Raw genomic sequence first — 26164 nt, forward strand, 5'->3', positions numbered from 1 at the left:
TTATAATAATGGTTATAATCAAAACACGAAAAGTTAAAAAGTTCCCATAGCCCATTCTCTTGATGCATTTGTCCTTTTGTATACATTTGACTCATTAGTTCACAATGTAATTGCATAGTAATATAGCATGTGAAGCATATTTTTATGTGTGTTTCTTTTTTCAGTATTAGGTAATGAACCATGGCCTTGCACATGCTAAGAAGTTCTCTAACACACAATTATATAGTTATATCCCTGGGTCCTTTTTTTCTTTTTTTAAAATTTTATTTACTTACTTACTTACTTTTTGACTTATTTTGTGGAAAGGTCTTGCTAGCTGTATATTCCAGACTGATTAGGCTTCTTGACTCTCCTGCCTTAGTCTCCTGAGAGTTGGGATTACGATTGTAAGCTACAACAACCTACTGATTTTGAGACAGGGTCTCATTAAGCTGTCCATCCTAGCCTTGATCTTGCTCTGTAGCTCAGGCAGGCCTTACATGTATGTTCTTCCTTCCTCAGTCTCCTTAGTAGCTGGAAATACAAGCCTGTAACTATCCTAACCAACATCTATTAATGGGTGTGTGTGTGTGTGTATAATGAGTCATTTTTAACAAGTGGGAACACTTTAAAGGGTGTGCTTAATTTATGTTTCCTTTCTTAGAAGGAAATGGCTTTAAAGATTTATATGTGTGTAAGAGTTTTTCCTACATGTTTATAACTACACTATGCATGCATAGGTTCTGTGGAGGCCAGAATAGGGCCTCCCTTCCCAGATCCCCTAGAATTGGAGTTAAAAAGCCTTGTGAGCTGCCATGTGGTGCTGGGAATTGAACCCGGCTCCTCTGCAAGAGCAGCCAGTGCTCTAACTGCTGGACCATCTCCCAGTGCTCTAGCTACATTCTTTATTAAAGTCTATATAGAATTGCACATAGAAATGCTTATTAACATATTTGAAACCCTTTGTGCTCCAGACATTTTCAAGCATTTCACATGCATTCTCATCACATTGTTCCTTAATAATGTGTGTCTCCTTGAGTTTGCCACAGGAGGTTAAATGACTGGATTTTGTTTATGGAACTCATGATGAGTGATAAACAGAGTTTGCATTATAGTCTTTCTCTTTTTGAAAAGTACTCTGTTTTAAAAACCAAACATGGATGTGTACACTGGTAATCCAGCACTTGGGAGGCAGATGTGGGAAGATTGCAGATTTGAGGCTCACCTGGGCAAACACAGAGCTATATTTCCTCCCAAACAAAACCAGGAAATCATACCAAACTGAAGTATAGTTTTTTTTTTCTTTACTTTCTTTAGTTTGCTTTGTTTTTCAAGACAGAGTTTCAGTGTACAGCCTTAACTGTCCTGGAACTCACTTTGTAGATCAGGCTGGTCTCAAACTCTCCAAGATCTGCATGCCTCTGCTTCCAGAGTGCTGAGATTAAAGTCATGTGCCATCACTGCCCATCATGAAGTATGCTTTTTTTGGTCCTGTGATTTTTTTCTATAAGTTTCGAATCGGTGATGAGGCAAGAATCTTGCCATATGAAACATAGTTTTAGAGTTTATTTCATAGTTTTAATTAAAAATTTAAATTTTATTTTTACATATATGAGTAGTTTTGCTGCATGTGTGTTTGGTACTGCAAAGACCCAGAAGAATGTACTGGATCTCCTTGGTCTGGGATTACAGGAAATGTGAGCCACCTTGTGGGTGCTAGGAATCGAACCCAGATTCTCTGGAAGAGCAGCTCATGCTCTCCACTGCTGAGTCCTCTCTCCAGCCCTCAGAATTCTTTGAAATTCCTTTAAAGCTGAAGTCATAGTGCCTAAGGCAGTATGAGTACACATATTTTCATTGATTTTATGAGATTTTCTGTGCTAATTAAAGTTACTCTTTTTGTAGTATAAATTATGAGTCACCTTATATATGAGTTAAAGTTAAGTAGTAAATAAAATGAGGTTTATTTATACACTGTGTTGTATGTAGTTAGATTTTCCTTTCATATAGCTAAGCTAGAAGCCTAAGGTAACAAATATTTAACTTAAAATTTTAATCTCTGGTGACCCTGTGGTCATAAGAATGGGAGAGCTGACCCTGACCCCCACCAGCTGCAACACTAGGGAGAGCATGTCCTGCACCTCACTTGGGCAACACAATGGAGCTAACCATGTTGGCAGAAGTATGGGTGAGCCAGCCCAGAAGTGGTGAGCAAGAGTGTGCTGTTCCCATCACCCATCTGTCTTGTCGCAGGATGGGCAGGGGACAGTTGCCCCCCCCCCCAATCAGTGCCTGAGGCAGATGTAAAACGCCCTGAGGTCACAAGAGCTAGAGAGCTGTCCCTGCTGCCCACCAGCTGCAACACTTGGGAGAGCAGGCCCTGCACAATGTAGGTGAGCCAGCCCGAAGTTGTAAGCATGGGAGAGCTGTCCCCATTACTCATCTGTCAAGTGGTGATATGGAAGGGTGAGAGATGTTCCTCCTTACCCCTTGCCACCTGCAGCCCATGAGACAGCTGACCTTATCAGCTTCAGGACTCAGAAGAGTGGCCCCTGTTCCTCGCCTGGACAACACACTAGAGCTGGCCCTAATGGTATAGGTGTGAGAGGGCTTATTCTGAGTGTGAAAGCAGGAGAACTGGCCCCACCCCTCACTCGTTGCTGCAAGAGGTGAATCAGTAGGGGCAATACTAGAGAGCTCAACCTGGTGGTAAGGACAGGGGAGAACTGGCAGGCAGACCAAGGGCCCAGAACCAGAGTTATGGCTTGGCTGGCCCCAACATCCACTCCATCTGTGATTTGCTGGGGCATGTAAAGGGACCTGAATCACAGACCCAAAGCTGCAGGATCTCCATGACACAAGGCAACAATAGGATATCTAGGAAGAGTCCTAGTGAGTGCCCAGCATCTGTAGTGTAGCAGAAACCAGAGGCCTTGAGCCCTACCAATGACTTTTCACAGTGCTTGGACAAAGGGTTTAATGAATGACTCACTGTGTCACACTGCAGTTTCCATGATGAGATTTTTATTTTTTTTCCTTTTTTCCCCTTTTGTCTCTTAAAATTTGTTTTATTTTGGGAAGGGGTGGGTGCAGGTGCAGAGGGCAGTTGCTAAGGGATGGAGAAATGAATGGGATCAAGATACATGATGTAAAAGATGCATAGAATAAATATAAAGAAAGTTTTAAAAAAGATTTAGAAAGCAATTATAGAAAAATATAAAAACAGATTTTATTTTCTGAACAATGACTGTGTGTTTTGTTTGCTTTTTTTTTATGGTGTTGAGCCTTACCTCACACACTATAGGCAAATGCTTTGCTATTGCCTCTAGCCTCAGGCAATTTTATTTTTATCTGATTGATAATTTTCTATTTGATTCTGTATTCACTTCCTCCCTCCAAATGACATCTAGATCTGGGACATATTCCTGCTTTACTCACATTTCTTAACAGTTCCCATCCTTAAAGCTGTGCCTAAATAGGACCTGTACAATAGCGTCTGTGGTGGAGACTCTGATCGGGGCTTGGACTCTGGCTTGCCTCTATACTCAACTAAAACTCTCTTGTCAGTTTTCTTTCTTTCCTTTTCCTTCCTTCCTTTTTGTTTACTTACTTATTTTTTTGGCAGAGAAGGTCTTACTGTGGTCCTAAACATACCACTTGTCCTGCCTCAGTCCCCTGAAGATTACAGGTGCATTCCACTATGCCTAGCTATCAGCCTCATATGTCGGTATGTTGCTGAATTTGTTTCCAAATATCAGCTGTAGTTTTATGGTATCAGCAGGAAGCATCTAGAAAAACGAGTTTAAGGTAAAAACAATGTTAGAATTAGTTCCATTTCCAATACACATGTAGAACAAAAGACTGAATCAGTTGTTGAATGGGGCTCAGCAGTTAAGAGCTCTTTATGCCCTTGCAGAGAATTGAGTTCAGTTCCCAGCACCCACATTAGGTGGTCCACCACTGCTGGTAACTCCAGCTCCAGGGAATCTGATGCCTTCAGACTTCCTCAGGTGCCTGCACACATGTGACCTACACTCAAATAGATACACATGTAAACATATAAATTATTTTCTAAATCACCGAAACTAAAAGGGAGGAAAGGGTATGGTGGCAAGCTTCTGTAATCCTAGGGACATGGAATCAGATGAATTAGGAGTTCAGAGTCATCTTTGGCTATATAGGATGGTTGAAGCCAGCCTAGGTTTTATGAGACCCTGTCTCAAGAAACAAACAGGGGAGCGGGGGTAGTTGGGAGGAAGAGAAGCAATATCTTTACCTTTTCTTTTTTTCCCAAGTGTTCATTATTAAAACCATACCACATAAAATTTGTACCTAAAGGTATTGTACCCTAAAAGTACACGAAAGCTTCATAAAGGCTTGCAAACTTCAGTTCTTAATTTTAATATTAAAGAATCCTAAAAACTTGGTACTCTTTCAAAGATTTAGTATTTGAGTTATTCCAGTGGTAATGTTATTTTCACAACATATGGATATAAAAATTGATCACTAACCCAAAGCAGGAAGAAACATTAATGGATCTTCTTTCTTTAAGGGAACAGATGCTGCTCGTGTTGCTCAGAGTCACGGAGTCTGTGCTGAAGATGTCATCACAAGCTTTTCTACAGTTCCAGGGGAAAAAAAACATGACCCTGGCAGGTCGACTTGCAGGACCACTTTTCCAGGCAATAAAAATAAATAGATGGCTAGAAGTGTGTTCATTTTTAAAAGATTCACTGAAGCTGAGCTTGTTAGTAGGGGAAAATGCTTTAAATCAGAAATCTGTTTAATTATCTTTTATAGAGCTAAATTAAAAGCCGCTCAACTAAATAACCATGCACACAAATTCCGCACATAATGGAAGAGAAACGTGACGAAGAGTAATGGCCTTATTTTCCCTCCAGTGTGGTGCATGCTTATGATTTCAGAGAGCTAGCCAAGGGCTTCAGGACTAGTGCCTGAGTGTTTCATGAGTTTCTGAATCTCTGGGGTCATTAGGAAAACATTTTTCATTTTGTTCTGAGGTAATAAAAGTGTAGTACATAACCAAGAGTCATTCTTGTGCTGCAGCCCACAGACTTTCATTGTTCTCCTTCCTCAAGTTGATTTGATCAGTGGTACTTTGATTATACAGGAATTACATATTTTTTTTAACATAAAGGTAATGTACTGACTTTAAATTTAATATAAACTCTGAAAACAGGAAATATTTTTATGATGACACATTAAATAAAATTACATGGTTAAAGTAATTCTTAATGTCAGAGGTAAAAACTGTTTTCCTATTTAATCCTTAACCATAAATGTAGCCATATGTATTGGCATTTTTCAGTTTGTAGTCACTACTTAAAAATCTCTGCTGATGGTAAATTAACTTTTAAAATAGAAATGTGTTATCTAAACTTTTAAAAAATTCTTCATTTTTATAACTAGTCCAGTGACAGGAGCTACAGAAAGATACAAATTTAGCTGCTGTGCAAACTAACTTCTTCTGAAGTTTGAACATTTAGAGACACGGGTCACTTCAGTGCTGTCTTTACATTTCATGTGTGAATTTATAATAATTCCTTAGCAAAATCCATGAAGTTATAGTTTTGAAAACTTTTTATTTTGTTACTTAATCATTAATAGGATAAATATTTAGTAACAATCTATAAAACCTCAGGAGATACCAGATAACTAGTATTTTCTGCCCTCTAAGTTGTAAGCTTTTAATACCGTAATTGGATTTATTACAGAATACTCTTAATTGCTGTTGTATCTTTAAAATAAAATTTAATTTTAACCTTTAGTTTGTATATTATTTTTCAATGATATTTCATTAAGTACATTTCTAGGACCCCCTCCTTTTTTGTAGTTGTAGTAGTAAAACAACCTCCACATTATAGTCATTTCCATCTTTAATTTGGGAATGTCGTTTGAAGTTTTTCACTTAAGAACTCAATTTCAGCACAATTTCAACACTAAATAATACAGAACCATCTCTTACATAGGTTTTGCCTAGCAGGAATGCAGTGCAACATAAAAGTTAGGCCTTAATGTTACTGGGAATTAGTAGTTACCTGGAATTCTTATCAGGTAGTTGCTTGTACAACATATTCTGTGATAAATTTTTTTGGGGGGGTTTAGATAAAAAGAATTGAATAGTTGATTTTGAAGTAATACTTCAAACAAATCTCATTGTTATTTTTGAATATTTGTCTTTGTAGACTCTCATTGTTGCCTGGATCAAAGCAAATCTAAATGTATACATCTCTCGAGAACTCTGGGATGACTTACTGTCAGTATTGTCGTCATTGACCTATTGGGAGGAATTGGCCACTGAGTGGTCTCTGACCATGGAGACACTAACTAAAGTTTTAGCCAGGAATTTATATAGTTTGGATCTCAGTGATTTGCCATTGGATAAGCTGAGTGAACAGAAACAAAAAAAGCACAAAGGGAAAGGTAAGAGTTGTTCAAAGATTCTCCATAGCAATCTGTTTAAATAATTGATTTGGGGAAAACCAAGCCAGGAAGATTTTTTTCTATTCTCCCTTCATTTATCCTGGACATTTAAAATTTCCAACAATAAAATTCAGAAATATATTATTTTCTTAATCTTAAAATCAGTAAGATAAAGAATGTCATATATGTGTGTGTATGTATGTTTCTATGTATATTTATGTGTGTTATGGTCAGTCTTATATTTAACTAAAGTTGAATAATATAGAATCTTCGCTTTTATTTTAAATGATTAATGTAAGTCAAAATTTATAACCTGTATTTCCTTTTAGTATAAGCAGTTTTTCTGTAGAACTAAAAAGATGACTTCATTTTCTTCTATGTTTAAAGTATGAGTAATTGGAAAATTTTCTTGAAAGCATTTTATTTTAAACTACAAGTAAACATTCTCTCAGTGTGAAATAGTATTTATGTAATGTTAAAGTGAAATGGGGGCAGTGGCATAATTATTATATCACTATCATGTCCTTGGCATTTTAAAAAATAAGTTCCCAGCTAGAAATTATACTTGTCATATTTTATATTTAGTCATGACAGCTAAGTATATTTCCAGACTACTTTCCTGCACTTTTTATTTCTCAAGTGGCTGTTATTGGAGAATTTTAAAAACTGTCACCACAAGATGACTTTCCTTTAGGTCATTTCTTGTCTCTAGATGGTAGAGCATTATAATAGTTTATTGTTGATGAAATAATTAATATAACTTTGAAAATCATCCTAAGTTTTGACTATGGTTTTTATGCAAAATAAAGTTAAAAAATATTTATAGTGACTTTCTAATGTATTGTGAGGAAACCTTAGAATCTGCAACAATGTATTCCTGATAATTTAAAGATGGCAACCAGGCAACCACTATCCTACATACTAATACTGCATTTCTAGGAGTTGGACATGAATTTCAGAAAGTTTCAGTTGACAAGTCATTTTCTAGAGGATGGAGTCGTGATCAGCCTGGCCAAGCACCCATGAGACAAAGAAGTGCAACAACCACTGGCTCCCCAGGAACTGAAAAGGCAAGGAGTATAGTGCGGCAAAAAACTGTTGGTATGTACTCTAAAATCATGGTTTAGACGAGCAGTACAGGGATAGAGGCTATCTGCGTACGCTTTTTTCTTTGGGGAGATAAAAAACTTCTAGCACCTCCTTCCCCAGTTATTTGCATAGTCCAATAGCATGCCTATAAGCCATATATATACACACACACTCTTGTGTTTATGCAGTTTACTTCATTCTAGGTATCCTTGTTTCCAAATTATATTTTATATTATTATATATATTATATATCCAAAATCTATGTTTTATAAAATTCAAAAAGTAGAACTTGGATTCAACATGCAGAACTCAAGTTTTTTTTATTAAGTAATTATCTTCACAAATATGGAGATGGTAGTAAACTTTTAGTATCAAAATTACATAGTCTCATTGGCTTTAGGAACTTGCAACCAGGAATTAATTCACTCCCTCTGTTGACTGGCAACTGAGGTCAAAAAGAAATCTATGCTTTTATTTTTTTTTAAGCACATAAAATAGTTTTTATAATGTCATAAAAAGTGGTGTAGGAACACTGTGGGAAGCACTGTAGGCTTAAGGCAACACAGCATACTGTAGAACTAGCAACTGTCTTATTTTCCTCTAAGAACTGTGTAACTTGACTAAATTATATAGTAGAGAGGATTCTGCCAGAAATACAAGAAGGGCTTATGCCATAGTTCTTTCTTACTCTTTTCATACTAAATATCTAGGTAACCTTGGATAATTTGCCAAATCTTTCTAGGTTTTACATTTTAAAAATGATTTTGTGTGCATGTGTGTGTGTGTATGTTTGTGTGTGTGTTCCACTTTGTGCATAAAGAGGTCAGAGAAAAACTTGCTTGAGTTGGTTCTGTTTCTACCATGTAGGTTCCAGAATTTAATTCAGGTTGTCAGGCTTGATGACTGTTGCCATTACCCACCGACCATCTAGGCTCCCCTTCCTAGGTTTTAAGTGCTTCATTTCTTTAATGGTAGTGATAATACTTCTGCCTGAAACAGAATTTCATGATATTGTTTCAGGTTTCAAGTCCAGTAAACAAAAAGTAAATTATGAAAAGTTTTACAAAGAAAGGTACCTGCATAAAGTTGGAAAGTGCTTTGAAAGTTAGAGTTAAATATTGTTTGTGTCTTGCTTTCTGAGACAGGGTCTCCCACTGTATCCGGGGCTGACCTGGAACACTTTACCGTAAACTCTAGGTCATTTTGTCACAGCTTCTTGTGTACTGGGATTACAGATAAAAGCCATCATGACTGACTAATTTCTTAATTTTTAAAATTAATGTTTTACGATCATGGTGAATTAATGTGATTATTTGATTCTGTCTAAAACCCATGCATTCCATTAAACCCTCCTAGCATCCTCTGCCCTGTCTTCACCGTTTACTTCACTAGAGGCAGACCTACCAGTTTCTTGTACATTCTTCTGTTATTCCTTTAGAGTTCTAACACACATTGCCTATATACTGTGGCTAACCATGGATTTTTTTTAATACATTTGAATGGTCAAAAAGTTAAATATTCAGTATTAATGCACTGTTCTAAACATTGAGGATATAGTTAAGAACAAATACTTGATCTTGATTAAAAACCTAGGAAGTGATAAAGCAAATCAAAATTTAAAAACAGTCACTGGCACTTAAAGTTTTAATGTTTAGCTTTCAGATCCAGTCAACATAACATGTAGTAGGAAATTGCAAAGAAATGCAAGACATGGTCAAAGGCTAGAGAATAGCAAGAGGGGAACAAGATTTAGATCAAGGTAGGCTTCTGTATTATACAATTTGAGAATGTAGATTTGAATAAGCATACTTTGGAAGAATCTGTAGGAGATGCATTCTGGGCAAAGGGAAAATGTAAAATCCCTGAAGCCAAGAGTTTTTGTTTTGTTTTCTGTTTCTTTTTACCTCTGTCAACTGCACTTAAGACTGTGCAGTGCAGTTTAGGTACAGTGTTCTTACATAGCAGTACCTATAAGTTCATATAGTCAATAGTTTCTAAACTGAAGCAGGAATTACTAGGAAGTTTAAGTTACTAGTTACTGCTATGGGAACTAAAAATTTCTACCTTTGTGATCTAGTGACTCTTTTGTGAAACTATCCAGTGCGACCAAAAGTACAAGTTTTGGAAAGTACCCTACAGTTTTTGTCTTTAAAAAGTGATTTTGAAGTTTTTATGCGTTTATTATTTGTATGAGCACAAATTGTATATTTTTCTTAAGAGCTTGATGGTGTATTTGTTGTCATTGTGTGTTTGCTTTGCTTTTAGAGAGGGTATGCTGTGGACCAGGCTGGCCTCGAACTCATTGTGTGGTTGGAAATGACCATGAACTCCTGATTCTCCTCCTCTCACCACCCTAGTGCTGGGAGTACAGGTGTGCATCCATGTCCACTCAGGAATGAGGTTCTTCATGTTGATGAAAGTTCTACTTTCTATAAATGTCTCTAATTAAAACTTTAAAGTTATACTACTATACTCTACTGTAAATGACAGACACTGGTTTGCTTAAGTTTTCTCTCACCTGGAACAACTACTAAATACAAGAGTAAGTCATGACCAATCAAACGGCATAAAAGGACCTATTAGTAATTAGAAGGCTTTATTTGGGTAAGAATATGAAAATGGAATGATTTGCTAGTAGAATTTAGCTTTCTTAAAAAGAATTACTCAGAGAAATGACCAGCTAGGGTACCAGCCTTGTTTTGGACTAATAATACTGAGTATTTTTCAGTGATTCCATTTGATAGCTTTGATAGCTCTCTCATTTCTTGTTTGGTTTTTTTTTTTCTTCTGAAAATGTGCTGAAGTGTGTGCTGTTTGTTTTTTTTTTTTAATTGCTAATAGTAGGCATTTTCCTGCTTTACACCAAAAGAATTACATTCAAAATGTGTGTCGTGATTTCTTTTCTTACAGCTTGCCAGTATTTGCCGTGCTGAAATGTTTTAATTTAAAGTTTCCTTCCTTTGAATCTTTTAGTTTTCTCTGTTGCTGCTTTTTCTGTGACACAGCCTTTCATTGTAGTCACTCTTCTTTTTCCTCCCCACTTCTTTCTTTTCCTTTTTAAAGCCATGAGAAGCCGATCCATTGGTGAATGTGCTCTGCCATCGGCCTATATTCGCAGTGCTAAAAGTGCTCCTGTTCTGATCCATACTTCCAAACCCTTCTTGCCTGATATTGTTCTCACTCCCCTTTCTGATGAGCTTTCAGGTAGTGCCACCTCTGCTAATTTCTGCACCACCCTGTTCACTTTTTAATCCTCTGCTTTCCAATTTGCTTAATCAAATAAACTCTTCAAAAGTTAATTTCTTTGGGGGGAGGTGTGGGAAATTGGAAAATAATTGAGAAATCAACATTTTGAGTTATTTGAACTATTCTTGCAGTTCATTCTGGAAGTGCTAAGTTTAGTGCTGTGCCAATGTCTTGTAGTTTTTATTGTAAAAGGTCAAATTGTTACATTTGATTTTCTTTCAGGTGATTAAAAGATATAGTAATGAGTACTTGTATCATAGATGTCTCCTGACAGATAATAGACTTTGAATGTTTTATTGTTTTGATTAGCAATATGGCAAATCTTAAATATTATTTCCTACCTTCTGTATTTTTGGAACTAATTAAGGGTATATAATCACTGAAGAAAACATTTAATCTAATAGTTAACTTTTTTTTAGATAAAGCACTATGTAGAAGTCAAAGGATGTTCTCAAATCTCTTTAAGCCATTTCATGTAGCCCTAATTCCAAGAAACTTAAAGACCTCAGCTTTCCCATTGGATTCGATCATGATTATCAGTACCAGGATGGCATGCTCTTTTATTAAAACAGTTATCATTTATTAAAATGCATGTATTCAGTTCAGTGAGTCTGGAGAATTATACATATACCATCACCCGAATAAAATATGAAACATTTCCACTGCCTTAAAATTTCCCTAGTTAGACTATGCCAGTAACCACTCATCTCCACATACAGAAACTGCTGTTCACTTAATCACCACAGCTAGCATTGCCTTTAATTTATGTTGCTATATAAAATTATACAGTATCATGTCTTTTGGACAGAAGCAAACTTGAGTATAGTTATTGTGAAAAATGTGGTATTTCAGTGAACTTACCTGGGCATTATGAGGTACCTTCCCTAGCAGTTTGCTTAGGTGTTTCTGTGACGTTGCTGTTTTTAAGGGGTACTGGCGTTTTTTGGTTTTGTGTATGTGTTTTTATCTTTTCTTTTTAAAGCCTATCTTTAGTTTAGTGGACTGAAAGATCTGTGCTAATGATATTTTAGTTAATTTTTCTCTTTCATCTGTATTCAGTCAAGATCAAACTTTCTTTTTTTCTTTTTTTTGTTTTGTTTGTTTGTTTTTGTTTTTGAGACAGGGTTTCTCTGACCTGGAACTAGCTCTTGTAACCAGGCTGGCCTCCAACTCATAGAGATCAGCCTGCCTCTGCCTCCTGAGTGCTGGGGTTAAAGGCATGTGCCACCACCACCTGGCAAGATCAAATTTTCTTCTAAATTATCAGGGTTCCAATAATTGAGAATTACTTATATGTAAGTACAGAAAGGTCTAAATATATCTTATGTTTGATGCTCTGTGAAGAATTATAAATGACAAAATATTTATATTTCTCAAAATGGAACAGTAAAGCATTTAGTTATTAGATATATGCATTTTCTAGATAGAATATATAAGAATTACTTCTGAATAGTATTCTGATACTGTTCTTGTTTTGAGTCAGGGTTTTACTTTGTAGCTCAAACTAATCTAAAACTACGTAGCTAGCTTAGACTGGCCTACAACAATGATACTCTTGCCTCAGCCTCCTAAGTTCTGGGACAACAGGCACAAGCCACCATGCCCAATCTCATATTATCATGTATTTGGGAAATATTCAAGTATTATTTTGAAACCATAATATAATAAATTAGAGCTAGTGTCTAATTAAATAGATATTTGAATTTGCAATTAAATGCCAAAAGTAAAGTGGGAAACTTGGCCTTAATCCAAGCCTTGATGACCCATAAGATTTTTTGTTTGTTTGGTTGGTTGGTTTTTAGAGACAGGGTTTTTCTACAGAGCACTGGCCATCCTAGAACTTACTCTATAGACCAGGCTGGCTTTGAACTCAAAGATCACCTGTCTTTGCCTCAGAGAGTGCCTGGATTAAAGATGTGAGCCACTGTGCCCAGATGATCCATAACTATTTGATGAATACATCAGTAAAGTTTAGGGCTATCAGTGCAGACTGTAAGGCAGTTGGATGGTATATACCTAGAATAATATATACTTTCATTCATGAGAGAAAGTAGTACATATTTCTCTTAAATGTGGCCCTTAGTTCTAAATAAATGAGTGAATAAATATTTTGACTTTGGCTATAAGTATTAGCCAAATATTTTTGCTTTTTCATTGCTCCTTCCAAATAACATATATTTCTATGCAAACAGCACAGATTTTCATCTGTGTATGTATCATTATAGTTGATTTCTTTAAATTAGCAAACAAGGCAAAGTTTCTGTCTGATAACTGAATTAGATACAATTCAAGAGAACCTCCTAGTTTATTGTAAACAGATAATTTTTTTGCTCTAGGCTTTTAAAAAGCAATCTACTTAAAATACATTAAGATATTTTAAAATCTTAAAATACACACAATTTTTACTTATTTAGAAAAATTAAAAATAATTTTGGTCACTAATTCTTAATTTTTTGGTTGGATCAGATAGTCTCCTATTTTAAAAACTGTCAGTAAGTTTTTTTTGTTTTGTTTTTAGAACCTTTGGGCTTTAGAAAGTTTCTTGTTAGAGACTTTATATTTTGACATAATTATCTTAGGTGCTAATTTTTTTAAAAAAACTTCTTATTTAAACAAGAAGATGCTTGACTTGAAGGGAAAACTATCTAGGATTCACACCAGTTATTTGTGTACAATAAAGAAATAGGGACGGGGAAATTAAAAAAAAAGAGAAATCTATACTTTAGTAGTCAGGATATTTTGGAACCAAATTTCTGCTTGCTTGCTTGCTTTCTTGCTTTCTTTCTTTCTTTCTTTCTCTCTCTCTTTCTTTCTTTCTTTCTTTCAAATTTCTACTTTCTAATTGAGAATGTATTTCATTTTCATTTTGTTTTGTTTTGTTTTGGTTTTGGTTTTTCGAGACAAGGTTTCTCTGTGTAACAGTCCTAGCTGTCCTGGAACTCGCTGTTTAGACCAGGTCATCCTTGAACTCACTGACATCTGCTTGTCTCTGCCTCCCAAGTGCTGGGATTAAAGACATGTGCCACCACCACCTGGTGGAACTATATTCTTGGTCTATAACAAAATGCTATAGTAAAGTAGCAGTCTCCTTGTTTATTAGACACCTCCTGTCTGCTGCTGGAACACACCAAGTTTATCTTCTGCCTCTATTTCCAGCTGTGCCGGTGTGTTTATTACACTGATTGGTTACCTATCAAACCAATGCCTTAATGACAAGCCCTGTGATTCACAATAGGCTTTCATTGGTTCACTGAGAGGTGTTTGCTTCTTAAAGTGCACCCCAGAACTATCTGCCTGCCACCTTCAAATTTATATGATTATTGTTCTCAGTCTTGACTCCTTCTTTGGGTTTCTCATGTGCCATAATGGTTACTGGCATCTCCTCAGCTACTACTCCACAGAAGAGGCACCAGGTCTACCCTGAAGGAACACACAAACAGCACCAGAAGCAGCAGTAAAATGTGTTTTTAAATGCTAAAAGAAAAATGAAGTATTTCCTCCCTACCCCTCAAATCTGGTGACCCTGTTGTTTGAGACAGTCTCGTGTAGTGAAGGCTGGACTTGAACTCAGTATGCATCCAAGATGGTGTTAAATACCTGATCTTCCTGCCTCTGCTTCCCAAGTACTGGGCCCAGGCTATATTATTCCTTTCCAAATATTCCGAGTATTACCTTAAATAGTATGAGATGTTTCTACTTCACAATTCTTGCTTTGTTATTATATTTTAATAAATGATAAAGATTACCTTTTAAAAAGACGTTTAAATATTTATTGATAATATTTAAAGATTTTCTAAGGGCCATTTTTTTTTTTGGTCTTCATTTTCCTCATTTGAGATAGAATGCCTTCTATGACAAATTTAAGTATTTGGATAATATTGATATACTAGTCACTGGAATAAAACATTTTATATCTTTCTTTCAAAATGTTGATTATTTATATTTATTGTTTTTAGACATGGTCTTAATATATAGCACATGCTGACCTGAAACTCATGGCAATTTTCCTGCTTTAGCATCCTGAGTGTTAGGATTACAGGCATAAACTATCTGTGCCCGATGTCCTTTTTGACAGTGTGGATTATCACAGAAAGGACATTTTAAAAACACAATTCTCCAAAACCAGTTTGTCCATAAGATACTTTGCCACCAGTGTTTTATGAAAATGCACACACACACACAATGTCAAAATATAATTACTTTCAATTAGAAAGTAATTTTTTTCTTAGGACTCAAAAGAGGCAAGGCACACAGCATTTTAATATAACAGCAGGCCCTCATTTTCCTCAAAACTGATTTAAGATGAAGTCACCATGTGTAAGCTGATTTACTCAACGATTAGAAAACTAAGATATAATGAGATTTAAAAAGGACCCGAATGAAGATTCATAGTGTCTGCTAACATACTGAAGGCTCCCCAAAAGTCTGTTAACAAATAGAATCTGCAGAATTTAGTATTTTTCAAGTTTATTTCAGCATATACACCTTCTCTCACATTTTGACAGTTTAATATATAATAACATTAAGGTTCATAGAACATAAATTTAGAAGACACTGAACTAACCTTTAAATAAACACATACACACACTATGAAATCAGATGATTATATCCGTTTATATTGTAGGGATGTGAATTATTGCTTTATTTTTTGCATTGTAACTCATGGAAGTAGACTGATGGCTTGGAGTTTGTCTCTTCAGGGGGTAGGTGGGGAAGAGAGAAAAGATAGTTGTAGAGGTATGTAAAATTAGTGCTAAGTTATAAGCAAGTCATGGCTTGAATCTTCAACTATTCCAGTTGGTTAATTATTTATCTTTTTTCCAACATTTGAGTACATTTTACTTTAGAGTAGTTTGGTATGTGAACGAACCATTCATGGGCAGTCAAGCCACAAGTAAGCCGACCGCAGTGATGTGGGTCTGTAATCCTAGCACCAGTAGGAGTGAGGGAGGAGTGGGAGATCTAGGGCACAAAAGAGAACGTCTTTAAATAGAAAAAGAATTCAGAGAGAATTAGTAAGAAAGTGGACTTCATAAACTGGGTGTGGTGGCACATGTCCTTAACTACCGCATTGAGGACTTCGAGGCAGGAAGTTGTGAGTAGAATGCTAGGCTGGGCTATGTAGCAGGCTCAGTTCAAACAAGCAAACAAACAAACCCATTACCACAACAAAACTCCACAAAAGAATAAAAGAACTAGATAGAGAAAAGCAATGTTTTTCAGGGTTTTCTGTATTTCTCCCCATGCTTATAACCTTAAATGGACACATAATAAAGTATATCATAGGCAGACTGCTCTTTCGTTCCCAGCTACCCAAGACCCAAATAATCACACAGAAACTGTATTAATTACAACACTGCTTGGCCAATCACAGGTGTATTGCCAGCTAGCTCCTATATCTTAAACTAACCCATTTCCATTATTTTGCATTTTCTGGCAAGGTTCCAGCAGGCTCCTGCAATGTCTTTCTCCTTTGGCAGCTACATGGCATCTCCTTGACTTCGCCTTTTTTCCTCTTCTGTCTGCTTGGAATTCCCACCTTACTCTATTTTACCCTGCCATAGGCCAAATCAGCTTTATTCATTAACCAGTAAAAGCAACACATATACCGAAGGACTTCCCACACCAGTATATCCTGTATGTGTCTTTAAGATCAGGGAATTGAGGCTCTGTAACAACTTTACCAAACACAAATAGTGGCACTGTTACAAACCATCACTCTGCCTTTGGTTAAAGTAGCAGTTTATCAGAAAAATGTCTAACCAAAGGAGTCAACCCCTGTCACTGTGATGTGATTGAAATCCTAGCATAGCACTCCATAAGCTGAGACCAGCCTGAGTTACTTAGCAAGACCTTGTCTTGATACAAATAAAAAGGTGAGAAAAGAAAAATATTTTCCTCATATTTTTTTGAAATTAAAATATAATTGCATCATTTTTCCATTTCCTTTCCTGACACTCTTAAATAGCTTGGGGGCAGCGGGGAGGTAAATTAAACTTCTTTAATTTTTCCTACACCTACTGATTTTTGAAAACATACTAAAATTGTTAAAGATAAACTATCAATTCTCAAAGTACCATTTTTGCCAGACATTTTTTTCTCCTTTATTTTTAGAGAGCCATTCTACCTACATAGTTGCGAGTGCCGTTATGCCCAGTCTCAGAACTTCATATGTAGTTATGGACTAAATTATTGAATGTCTTTGGAGTGTTTTCCTATGCTAGTAATCAAGTGAAGGTCATTTGCATTATCCCAACACTGTTTCTTAACGTAAGACTTGTCTTTAATAGTTGGGGGGTGTTTTCTTAGGCCCTTAGCTCAAATTCTAATACAGCATATTGAGGCTTGCATAAACTCCAAATACACCTTTTTAGTAATATTGGCGTCTAAGGAAACATGGTCTCAGGTCTGCCCCCCAGCGTCTGTTGAGAATTATTGCACTAGAGGCCACTTAAATGCATTTGAGGGTGAGATTAGCAGACTTTCTGGTTTCTTTTGTTCTTGAAACGGGGATTTTTTTTTTTTATTTTTGCTTGTTTTGAGACAGATTTCTTTGTGTTACCATGGTTATTCTGAAACTCTCATTGTAGTACAGGCTGGCCTCGAACTCAGAGATTCACCTGCTTCTGCCTTCTGAATGCTGATTTTAAAGACTTGCCCCACCACTCCCTGGCTTGAAATGGGATTTTTTGTGCAGCCCAAGCTAATCTTGGACTGAGAGCTTTGTGCTTTCTCCTCCTCAGGGGCTACCACTATGGCTAGCAGTGCTTATTTTCCTGCTTAGGGGTTTCTTAGGCAAATTTGTTTATAGTACCAAAATAATGCCTTCATGAAAGGAGGGAATTTAAAATTTTCACAATAGTGGCAGTTTATTATTTATAATTATGTTTTCTGGTATAAGAAAGATGGTCTCCACCCCGCCCCCCTTTTTTTTTACTAAATTTTGTTGAGTAAGAATGAAAAAAATTCCATCTCTAATTAACCTAGTCTGCTCCTCTATGCAATGGTACTTCTTTTTTCCTGTCACCAACATGTAATAGCATATCCATCTGTGGTAGCTCTTTGCACTTATAATGTGATGGCTATAGCATAATTGCAAATTGCATATTCTTGGCCCTGAACTCACTTGTAGAGCAGAGGACAACTTTGAACTCCTGTCCTCCTGCGTCTGTCTACTCATGAAATACTGGGATTATAGGCATGTGCCATCACACTCAGCCTCCAAAATCTCTAATTTAAGACATTCTTTCTGTTCTCGAGGAAGTATTTTTACCAATGAGCAACAGCTTAAAAAAAAAAAAAACTTTCTGTATTTGTGTGTGGGCTTGTGCACGTGAGTGCAAGTACCCATCGTAGTCAGAGAGGGATCAGATCTAGAGCAGGAGGCTGCTGTGGGTGCCTATGTGCTGCTATGGGCTGCTGTGCACTGTCTGACCTGGGTGCTGGGACCCAAACTCAGATCTTTTAGAGGAGCAGTGTATGCTTCTCAGCATCCAGTTATCTGTCCAGCTCCAGTGAGCATCATTTTAATGTAATTGATGCTTTCCTTCTTCTGTATTGTATCTATTTTGTAAGATAAATGCTTTTAAAAGAAATGGGAATAGTTGTATGAACAGCATAAAAGTCTTTAAGAACCTAAATTCTAATGGAAGGTTTTTTCCCCTTATATGCTGCAAGCTAACACTAATACTTTAATGCACAATTTATCTCTCAAACTAGCAAAATAACCTTTCTTTGAAACACAATATCTAGAAAGATGTACCTTTTAATACAGAAAACAATTTTCAATGCTTTAATGCTAAATATTACCAAGGAAACCTAGAAAAATAAGACTTGCCACATCTACAAATTATAGGCTTCCGTGAAGCATTGACTCAGTGGTCAAGAATTTTTTTCTTGTTTATTTAAGATAGCAGAAATACCACCATTTTAGCTATTTTATGGATTCTGAAATTACACTGACTAACTATTTACCTTTTGTAAACAAAGAAACTGCCCTTATCTTCTAGAGGATGTAAATCTAAATCTAAATTACTTTGTATTCGTAGATAAATGATAGCTTTACTCTGATCTAAATGTTTAGTTAGAATGCTTCTGTGATAGTTTATTGCTTTTGTTTTTTGAGACAGAGGTGCCCGTTTGTAGCATAGGCTAGCTTTGAACTCAGCTCTTATCCTTCTGCCTTCCAAGTGCTAGATTATATCCCTGTGATAGCCACCTTGACAGACTTAGTTTTGTTACTTAGCATTTACATTACAAGTATAATAACTGGCAATGATAGTCTTTTAAAATTCTCATTTTATTTTGCTGGTAGATACAGGTTTTTAATTTCTAAATAAGCTAAAGACTTTATTTATTTATTTATTTATTTATTTGCTTTTTTGAGACAAGATTTCTCCATGTAAAATTCCTGGCTATCCTGGAACTTGCTCTATAGATCAGGCTGGCCTCAAATGCAGAGATGCATCTGCCTCTGCCTCCCAACTGCTTGGAAGGTGTGAGCCATCACTGCCTGGGAAGACTTTATAATGAGGTCGTAGGCGTGGTGTTAATTTCCACAATTACACTTTGAAAAATTTCATATATATGTTAAGTCCCAAATAAATCACACAGAGGTCTACATTAATCATAAACTGTTTGGCCGTTATCTCTGACTTCTTATTGATTCTTATAACTTATATTAGCCCATTATTCTTGTCTATTCTAGCCATGTGGCTTGGTGCCTTTTTCAGAGAGGCAGTCTTATCTTGCTTATGACACTCAGGCCACCTGCAAGGGCTGGCACCACCCACAGTGATCAGAGCCTTCCTATATCAGTCATTAATCAAATCAAGAAAATGTGCCACAAGCTTGCTCACAGGCCAGTCTGGTGGGAGCATTTTCTCAATTAAGGCTTCCTCTTCCTAGATGACTATTTTTTTGTTTTTCCTCCCCTGAGACAGAGTTTCTCTGTAGCTTTGGAGCCTGTCCTGGAACTAGCTCTTGTAGACCAGGCTGGCCTCAAACTCACAGAGATCCACCTACCTCTGCCTCCCGAGTGCTGGGATTAAAGGCGTGCTCCACCCGGCCCTAGATGACTCTTAACTTGTGTCAAATTGATGAAAAACTACCCAGAACAGTGGTTGTTTATGAGAAGGACCACTCATAGGTAGATAAAATTTCTCTATAGCAGATTTAAATATTTTTATCAAAACCAAAAAAAACTTAATTATATACTGATCATACTTTGTTTTTTACTGATTATATTTAATGGCAAAGAATAGAATTTAAGATTATAGTAAATAAAGTAAAACAGAAGAGAACATACAGTGTCTTGATAGAGAATGTTAAAGACAGAGGGGAGATTTTTCTTACTATAATATGTGGGCAGCCAGATAGCCTCAGTTGGGAAAAGGCAATGTCTCCTTCCTGCCTAGTGGAGCAGAATTTCTAAAAGTCTGCACAGAACACCTAGATTAGCTTTGCATGATATGATCTCTTTTCTCCCTTGCTCACAACCTGAATAGGAAAAACTAACTGGTCCGAATTGCTTGGTGTATTGGCACAGCTCTATCTTAGACTGCACTTCCAAGTGTTTCATCTCCACTCTCCATATGCATGTTAACATCTCACGTGTATCTTGGTCATTTTCTAATGCATTGACACCACATGCCTTGGGCCCATCATAGTTTGAAAAATCAGCTATATTTTTTTAATTGGTTTTCTTTAGTTGAACTTAAAAAAAAGAATCAGAATTTTATTGGGAAGCATATTCCTGGGTTGTGGGTGAAATAATTTTTTTATATTTCTGTAGTTTCTACTATAAATAATTTTTTCTTTTGCAGATATTGATGATGCTCAAATCCTTCCCCGTTCCACCAGAGTCCGACATTTTTCACAGAGTGAAGACACTGGAAATGAAGTTTTCGGAGCTTTGCATGAGGACCAGCCATTGCCTCGAAGCAGCAGCACTTCTGACATCGTGGAGCCATTCAGTGTTGAGCGAGCCAAAGGTGCAGTTCCTGTCGTTGACAGTTCATCCCGTCATGCTCCAGGCTTGCAGAGCTCCACAGAGGCTTCTTCAATAACTAGATCCACTGAAAGCCACATCACTGATACTCATAGCAGAGAATCTTCTCTGGAAGTTGGTGATAGCATATATGACCATCTTTGTCATTTAATAGGTCCAGTAGAACTTGCAGATGCAGCTTTCGAACAAATCCAGTACATTGACCTTGAAGGAGATGAGGATCTTCTTTCTTCCCTGAAAGAATACTTTAAGGAAAACCAGGAAAATCATAGTAAAAATGAGCTAGGTAACGATACAGCTTCTCAGAAGGTGATTATTGCAGTAACTAGAGATGGAATACCATCTTTAGATAAATTAGAGTGCATAGGCCAGGAAATAAAATCAGAAAATCTCATGTCTTGTGTTGGGACTCCTGAAAATACAGCATTTCAAAAAGAACCAAGCTCAGCTGTCTCCACGAGTACTCTTGCACCTAACCAGTCAGTTAGTTTTGCAAGAACACAAACTGCTGAAAAATCTAAACAACCAAATCTTGATGAACAGTCATTGGAACCTAGTTCAGGTAGCCCTTGTGATAAAGAAAAAAAGAAACCTCTGTATAGACAAACAGCCACAGAAGTAGATGCCTGTATAGATATAACACTAGGTGAAAAGCTTAAGAGTATACCAGTTAATGAAAAATTCACCCCATATATTATGCATGCCAAGAAAACTGCACTAAAAGCACCAGTAAACCGCAGAATGCCTCATGTTTCCAACACCGGCAAGCTTTCTCCAACCAAGAGGAGCTTGTCTGAAACAGTAACTCACAGGGCCAAAATCATGAAAATTGCTGCTAAGAAACGAAATACTGTTCATGTTACTTTTAGGCCATCTACTGAGTCTGTTCAGTTTTATAATCCACTGGAAAATAAAGAGGCTCCATGGAAGATAAGACTACGGAAGCTCAGTGGCTTTAGCAGTAGTAGCAATAGCAGTACCAGCAATACACAGACCAGCTCAACTAGTGGTACAGACCTTGTAAAACCTGGTGTGTACAGACCTCTAGATATGATTGGTGCAGCATCAGTTAGCAAAACAGTGAAGGAATCCGCAGAGATCCCCACCGCCACATCACAGAAAGAAGGAATTGCAAGTAACCAGTTAGGGAGTCGCAGTACTCTTAGGTCTTCGAGTCACGAGGCAGGACTACAGCAGGGCTCCCTGGGTGGCGTTTATAAAACTGTTGTACATGCTCTTTCGAAGCCGAAGGCAAATGTTTCCCCACAGAGGCAGAACAGAATGCCACCAGAGGCTCCACTGAGGGATCTGTACAGTCATGTAATGGGCTATTTTGGAAGGAAAGCTGCAGGTGAGCACTTACAGTGTGCAGAGCGCAAAAGGAGAAAGACAGCACCAGTTTGGCTTAATGCAACTGAAGCAAGCTATAAGCAATCAAAAAGCTTTGGGATGGTCACTGCTTTCTCTCTGTTTGGTTATGCATGCGCCTTTCCCCAGCTGTATTTTTCCCAGCATACAATATTTATTTAAATTACTAATTTCCCTTATGAGGCATTTAGTTAAACCTCTTTGCTGCTGAACAATAAAATAGAAAGGGGAAGACACAGAAACAAATTTAATGACCTTTCAAAGGTCAAGTATTTTTCTGAGTGTGCACTATGAGTCTTGATGTTTACTGAGGAGTTGGCTGTACTTTCTCTCTTGCCCCACTTCTTTAAGTCAAAATGGGCATTAGCTGTATCTAATTGAATTTGTTATTCTTACTGCTAACCGAGTTGGTCTTGTATTTTTTCCTTGGTAGATGGTTACTTTGACATCTAACATAACAGAAATCAAAGTCCTACAACCAACATCAACATTATACTTAACTATCATTGAAGAGGAAACCCTTTCTTTAATCTCAAAGATTTAATCACTTTCCATTCAAGGCATTTCTGAAAAAAGTGCTGTAGGCCTTTAGACTTTCATTCTTGTGTATATAATATGTTATATCTTTGCAAGTTTAAATCTTTATTATAAGATTTTAAATGTGCATTAAGGTTTCATAATAGCTAATGTTATTTCAATGTGGAACCTAAATGTGCAGATTAGAAAAAGGAAGCAAGATTGTAGTAACCACTTTATCTTGTTTCAAAATCAAACAACTTTACAGATACAGAAACTTAACTTTCAGCAGTAAGGTAGGTTTTGATTTCATTTGTTTTAACATGGTTTTTGTTAGCATGATTAACAACGCTGTATAATGCATCTTGCATTGAGCCATTAATGCCACTTGAGGGCAGTATATTACAGCTTAGCAAAGCCTGGCCAGTAATATAAAGACAATGGTATTACACAGTAAGTCTGAAATTCTTTGTGGTTCAGTAGGAATATATATAGCACTGGTTTTTTTCTACAGAGAAATGAACTTTTCAACAGTATGAAACTGACATAATTATCTTTTTTTCCACAAGTTAGTTTCCCAAGTGAAAAAAATTTTGTTACTATAAAATCATATTGTAGTGTTAATATTAAGCAAATCAAGTAACTATTTTGGTTTTATTTTTGCTTGAATCTTGTGAAAATTGAACCTTTTTTTCTTTAAGCACTGAGGTTAGATTTTTAGACTAAGTCTAAAAAACAGTGTACCAAATCATGAAATTTTAATTTGTGTTCAAACATAAGTGTGTTTGTGTCTCACTGAGATTTGCGTGATTTGAAAGGATATATTCCTTACAGTTACTCTCTGGGAAAATATGAGGGAGTTGTGAATTATTAAGGCTCTGGAGCAGCATATAGTAGAAAGAAAGAAAAATATAATATACCAGTTTCTTTATAGGCAATATTAACCTGACTTCAACTAGTGCTTACCTCTAGCTTTCTTGCTGTTTAAGGTCATACTGAAGATTGACTAACATCTGCTTAGTTAAATAAAGTAAATACAATTTACTAATTCTTAAATATTAAATCCAAAAGGAGGGAAATTATTCATAAGTGCATGTTTGGCAAATAATTGATATGGCAGAGGTACTTTATTTTGGATTATTTTGTTTTAAATTTAGAAGATACAGTTAAGTTGTTGCTCACTATATGTAGTTATTTATTTGCTTCTAGTAAATAAAGAGGACACGAGCCCCAAACTGCCTCCTCTTAATAGTGATACTGGTGGCAGCAGTGCCAATGTTCCTGATCTGATGGATGAGTTCATAGCAGAACGGCTTCGAAGTGGGAATACCTCGGTGAGCTTGCTTTTTCTTTAATTTATTTGGTTTTTGAGATAAAGTTAGGGAAGTAAAAGATAGGGATAATGTATGTGTGGCGATTTTTATTCAAAACTTCATTTTCCTGAAATTTAGCCCTCACTTAAAAAGTAATTTAAAAAATTTTAACATAAATTTATTTTACGTGTGTGTATATATGTGGTGCTTGTATGCATGTGAGGGTCTGAGGACAGCTTCGGAGAGGACGTTCTCTGCTTCTGCCCTGTTCATCAACCTTCATAGTAAACACCTTCACCCCTGACTTGCCAGTCCTTACAACTTTTTAAAGCTGGACTTAGTGGTACAAAGTTTTAACCAGCTGCTCAGGAGGCTGAGGTAGGAGGATTCTAGTTCAAGGCCTTGCCTAGGGTGCAGTGTAACTTCAAAGCCAGCCCGTACAACTTAGTGTGAGCCAGTCTTATAAAAAGTAAAAGGAGAGCTGACTGACCTCAGTGATTGAGTGCTTGTCTAGCATTTACAAATCCTTAGGTCAGGTCCCAGAAGGGGGTGGGAGGAGGAATATGTGTGTGTTTTAAATTAAAGTTTTTAAATCATGTTTTTCAAAGACATAAAATATTGAAGCATGTAGCTTTCACTACAGACATAGTGGAGCATCTGTTAGAGTTGTAAGCCACTTCTTTCCTAGTTCCTCCTACTTTCTTTTGAGTTGGTATCACCTGCTGTCAATAGGAAAAAACAACAGAAATCACTTAGCCTAGTTCCCATAGTTTTGATAACAAACATTGCTTATACAATTCAGATAACTTCTAGAGTACATGTTAAAATTTACCTTTTATCTTAAATATTGAATATCAGGATGAAAATAGAAGCTAATGAATCTTTAGTTCTCAGTTGCAGAATTGCTTTTAAAAACTGTTTTATTCCATTTGGGTTTTAGTTTGTCTGTGACTGTTACATTTCCTTTTATTTGAATTTCTTTCTTAGTAAGTAGGAATTATTTTAGAATCATAAAATGAGATATTTACTTTCTTTTCACTTACTGTCTCTTCTGTTTGCTTTTTTTGTCCCGCTGTAAACTTTATTTTTCTTCTGTTTAAGAGCCTTAGACGCAGCACCGTCTCACCTGATACTTGGGTCTTTGCTTTAAGTAGAACTACAGTAGCTTAGGCGTCAGGTACATATCATTACGTTCTAGTTAGATTGTTCAGTAAGTATGTTTCTCCTTTCCAACTGAGGTCCTAAATATCAGCATTTATACTGAAAACTAAAGGTTTTGGGGTGCTTGATTTAAAATTTAAAAAATTTAAAATTGTAAACAAGAAATTTAATGTTTCTTGTTTTAGACTTTGACAAGAAGGGGAAGTAGTCCAGGCAGCCTTGAAATTCCGAAAGATCTCCCCGACATTCTAAACAAGCAGAGCCAGATGCGTCCTGTTGATGACCCAGGTGTACCCTCTGAATGGACATCTCCTGCCAGTGCAGGGAGCAGTGATCTTATGAGCTCCGATAGTCATTCAGATTCATTCAGTGCTTTCCAATGTGATGGACGGAAATTTGAGAGTAAGTATGTTTTACTGTTTGAGTATATGTTTTCAGTCAGTTGTTCTCTGACCTGTGGGCTGCATAGCTTTTACTTTACTCTCTGTTGTTGCTTAGGAAGTTGCTGCTCTACATGTTGATTTTGCAATTTCTGAAGTAAGTTTTAGGGAATCATCTCAGGTTGAGACCATTTTATTTTGAAAAAATGGGGGAGCAGGAGTTATTTAAAAAAACAAAACCGCTGTTCCTCATAAGAAATTGCATTTTAAAGACAAAAGATGTGAAAAGAAAAATGATTTAGAATGGTGTTAATATTAAAATAAAGTGTCAACATGGTTATGAGATGCTGTTCTTTAATCCACTCATATTTGCTGTCAGTTGTCCAATTCTCTACCCAGACTCTTCCTTGAATATTCCTCTGTGTTAAATATCAGCTATTATTATTTGGTACCATATGTTATTACATGATTATGCTGTTGAAATTCTGTGTAATTCTAAGTGTAGACTTAACATTCAGAGAATAAAGTTAAAAACTTTGGGGATCAACTTTGTGAGTTAGGAGGTATACTGGGGTATTGTATATTTCCTTCTTTTATGAGTTTATCATATACTATTCTGAGCTCAAACAGGTGAGATTTTTAAGAGATGATGATGACGT

The 26164-nt window shown here is 36.4% G+C and overlaps 1 protein-coding gene and 1 pseudogene across 7 annotated transcripts in view; one reads left to right on the forward strand and one right to left on the reverse strand.

Annotated features, from left to right (window-relative positions):
• The window catches only part of Ralgapa1 (Ral GTPase activating protein catalytic subunit alpha 1), a 217023-nt gene that overhangs the window by 75769 nt on the left and 115090 nt on the right, over nt 1–26164 (forward strand). For 2 of the 7 annotated variants that reach the window (XM_085697618.2, XM_085697619.2), the window contains exons 14-20: nt 4532–4661; nt 6186–6423; nt 7363–7524; nt 10576–10716; nt 20583–22118; nt 23861–23985; nt 25311–25527. In XM_085697618.2, coding sequence (XP_085553744.1) covers nt 4532–4661; nt 6186–6423; nt 7363–7524; nt 10576–10716; nt 20583–22118; nt 23861–23985; nt 25311–25527 — 2549 coding nt within the window. Of the gene's footprint in view, nt 1–4531; nt 4689–6185; nt 6424–7362; nt 7525–10575; nt 10717–20582; nt 22119–23860; nt 23986–25310; nt 25528–26164 lie in introns of all 7 variants that reach the window. The other 5 variants (XM_087911799.1, XM_085697622.2, XM_085697623.2 and 2 more) reach the window with 4 other exon arrangements.
• On the reverse strand, nt 13855–14122 carry LOC125388001 (small ubiquitin-related modifier 2 pseudogene; annotated as a pseudogene).

This window comes from Myodes glareolus, chromosome 11 (assembly GCF_982192425.1).
Source record: "Myodes glareolus chromosome 11, mMyoGla1.1, whole genome shotgun sequence".
Classification (NCBI taxonomy): domain Eukaryota; kingdom Metazoa; phylum Chordata; class Mammalia; order Rodentia; family Cricetidae; genus Myodes; species Myodes glareolus.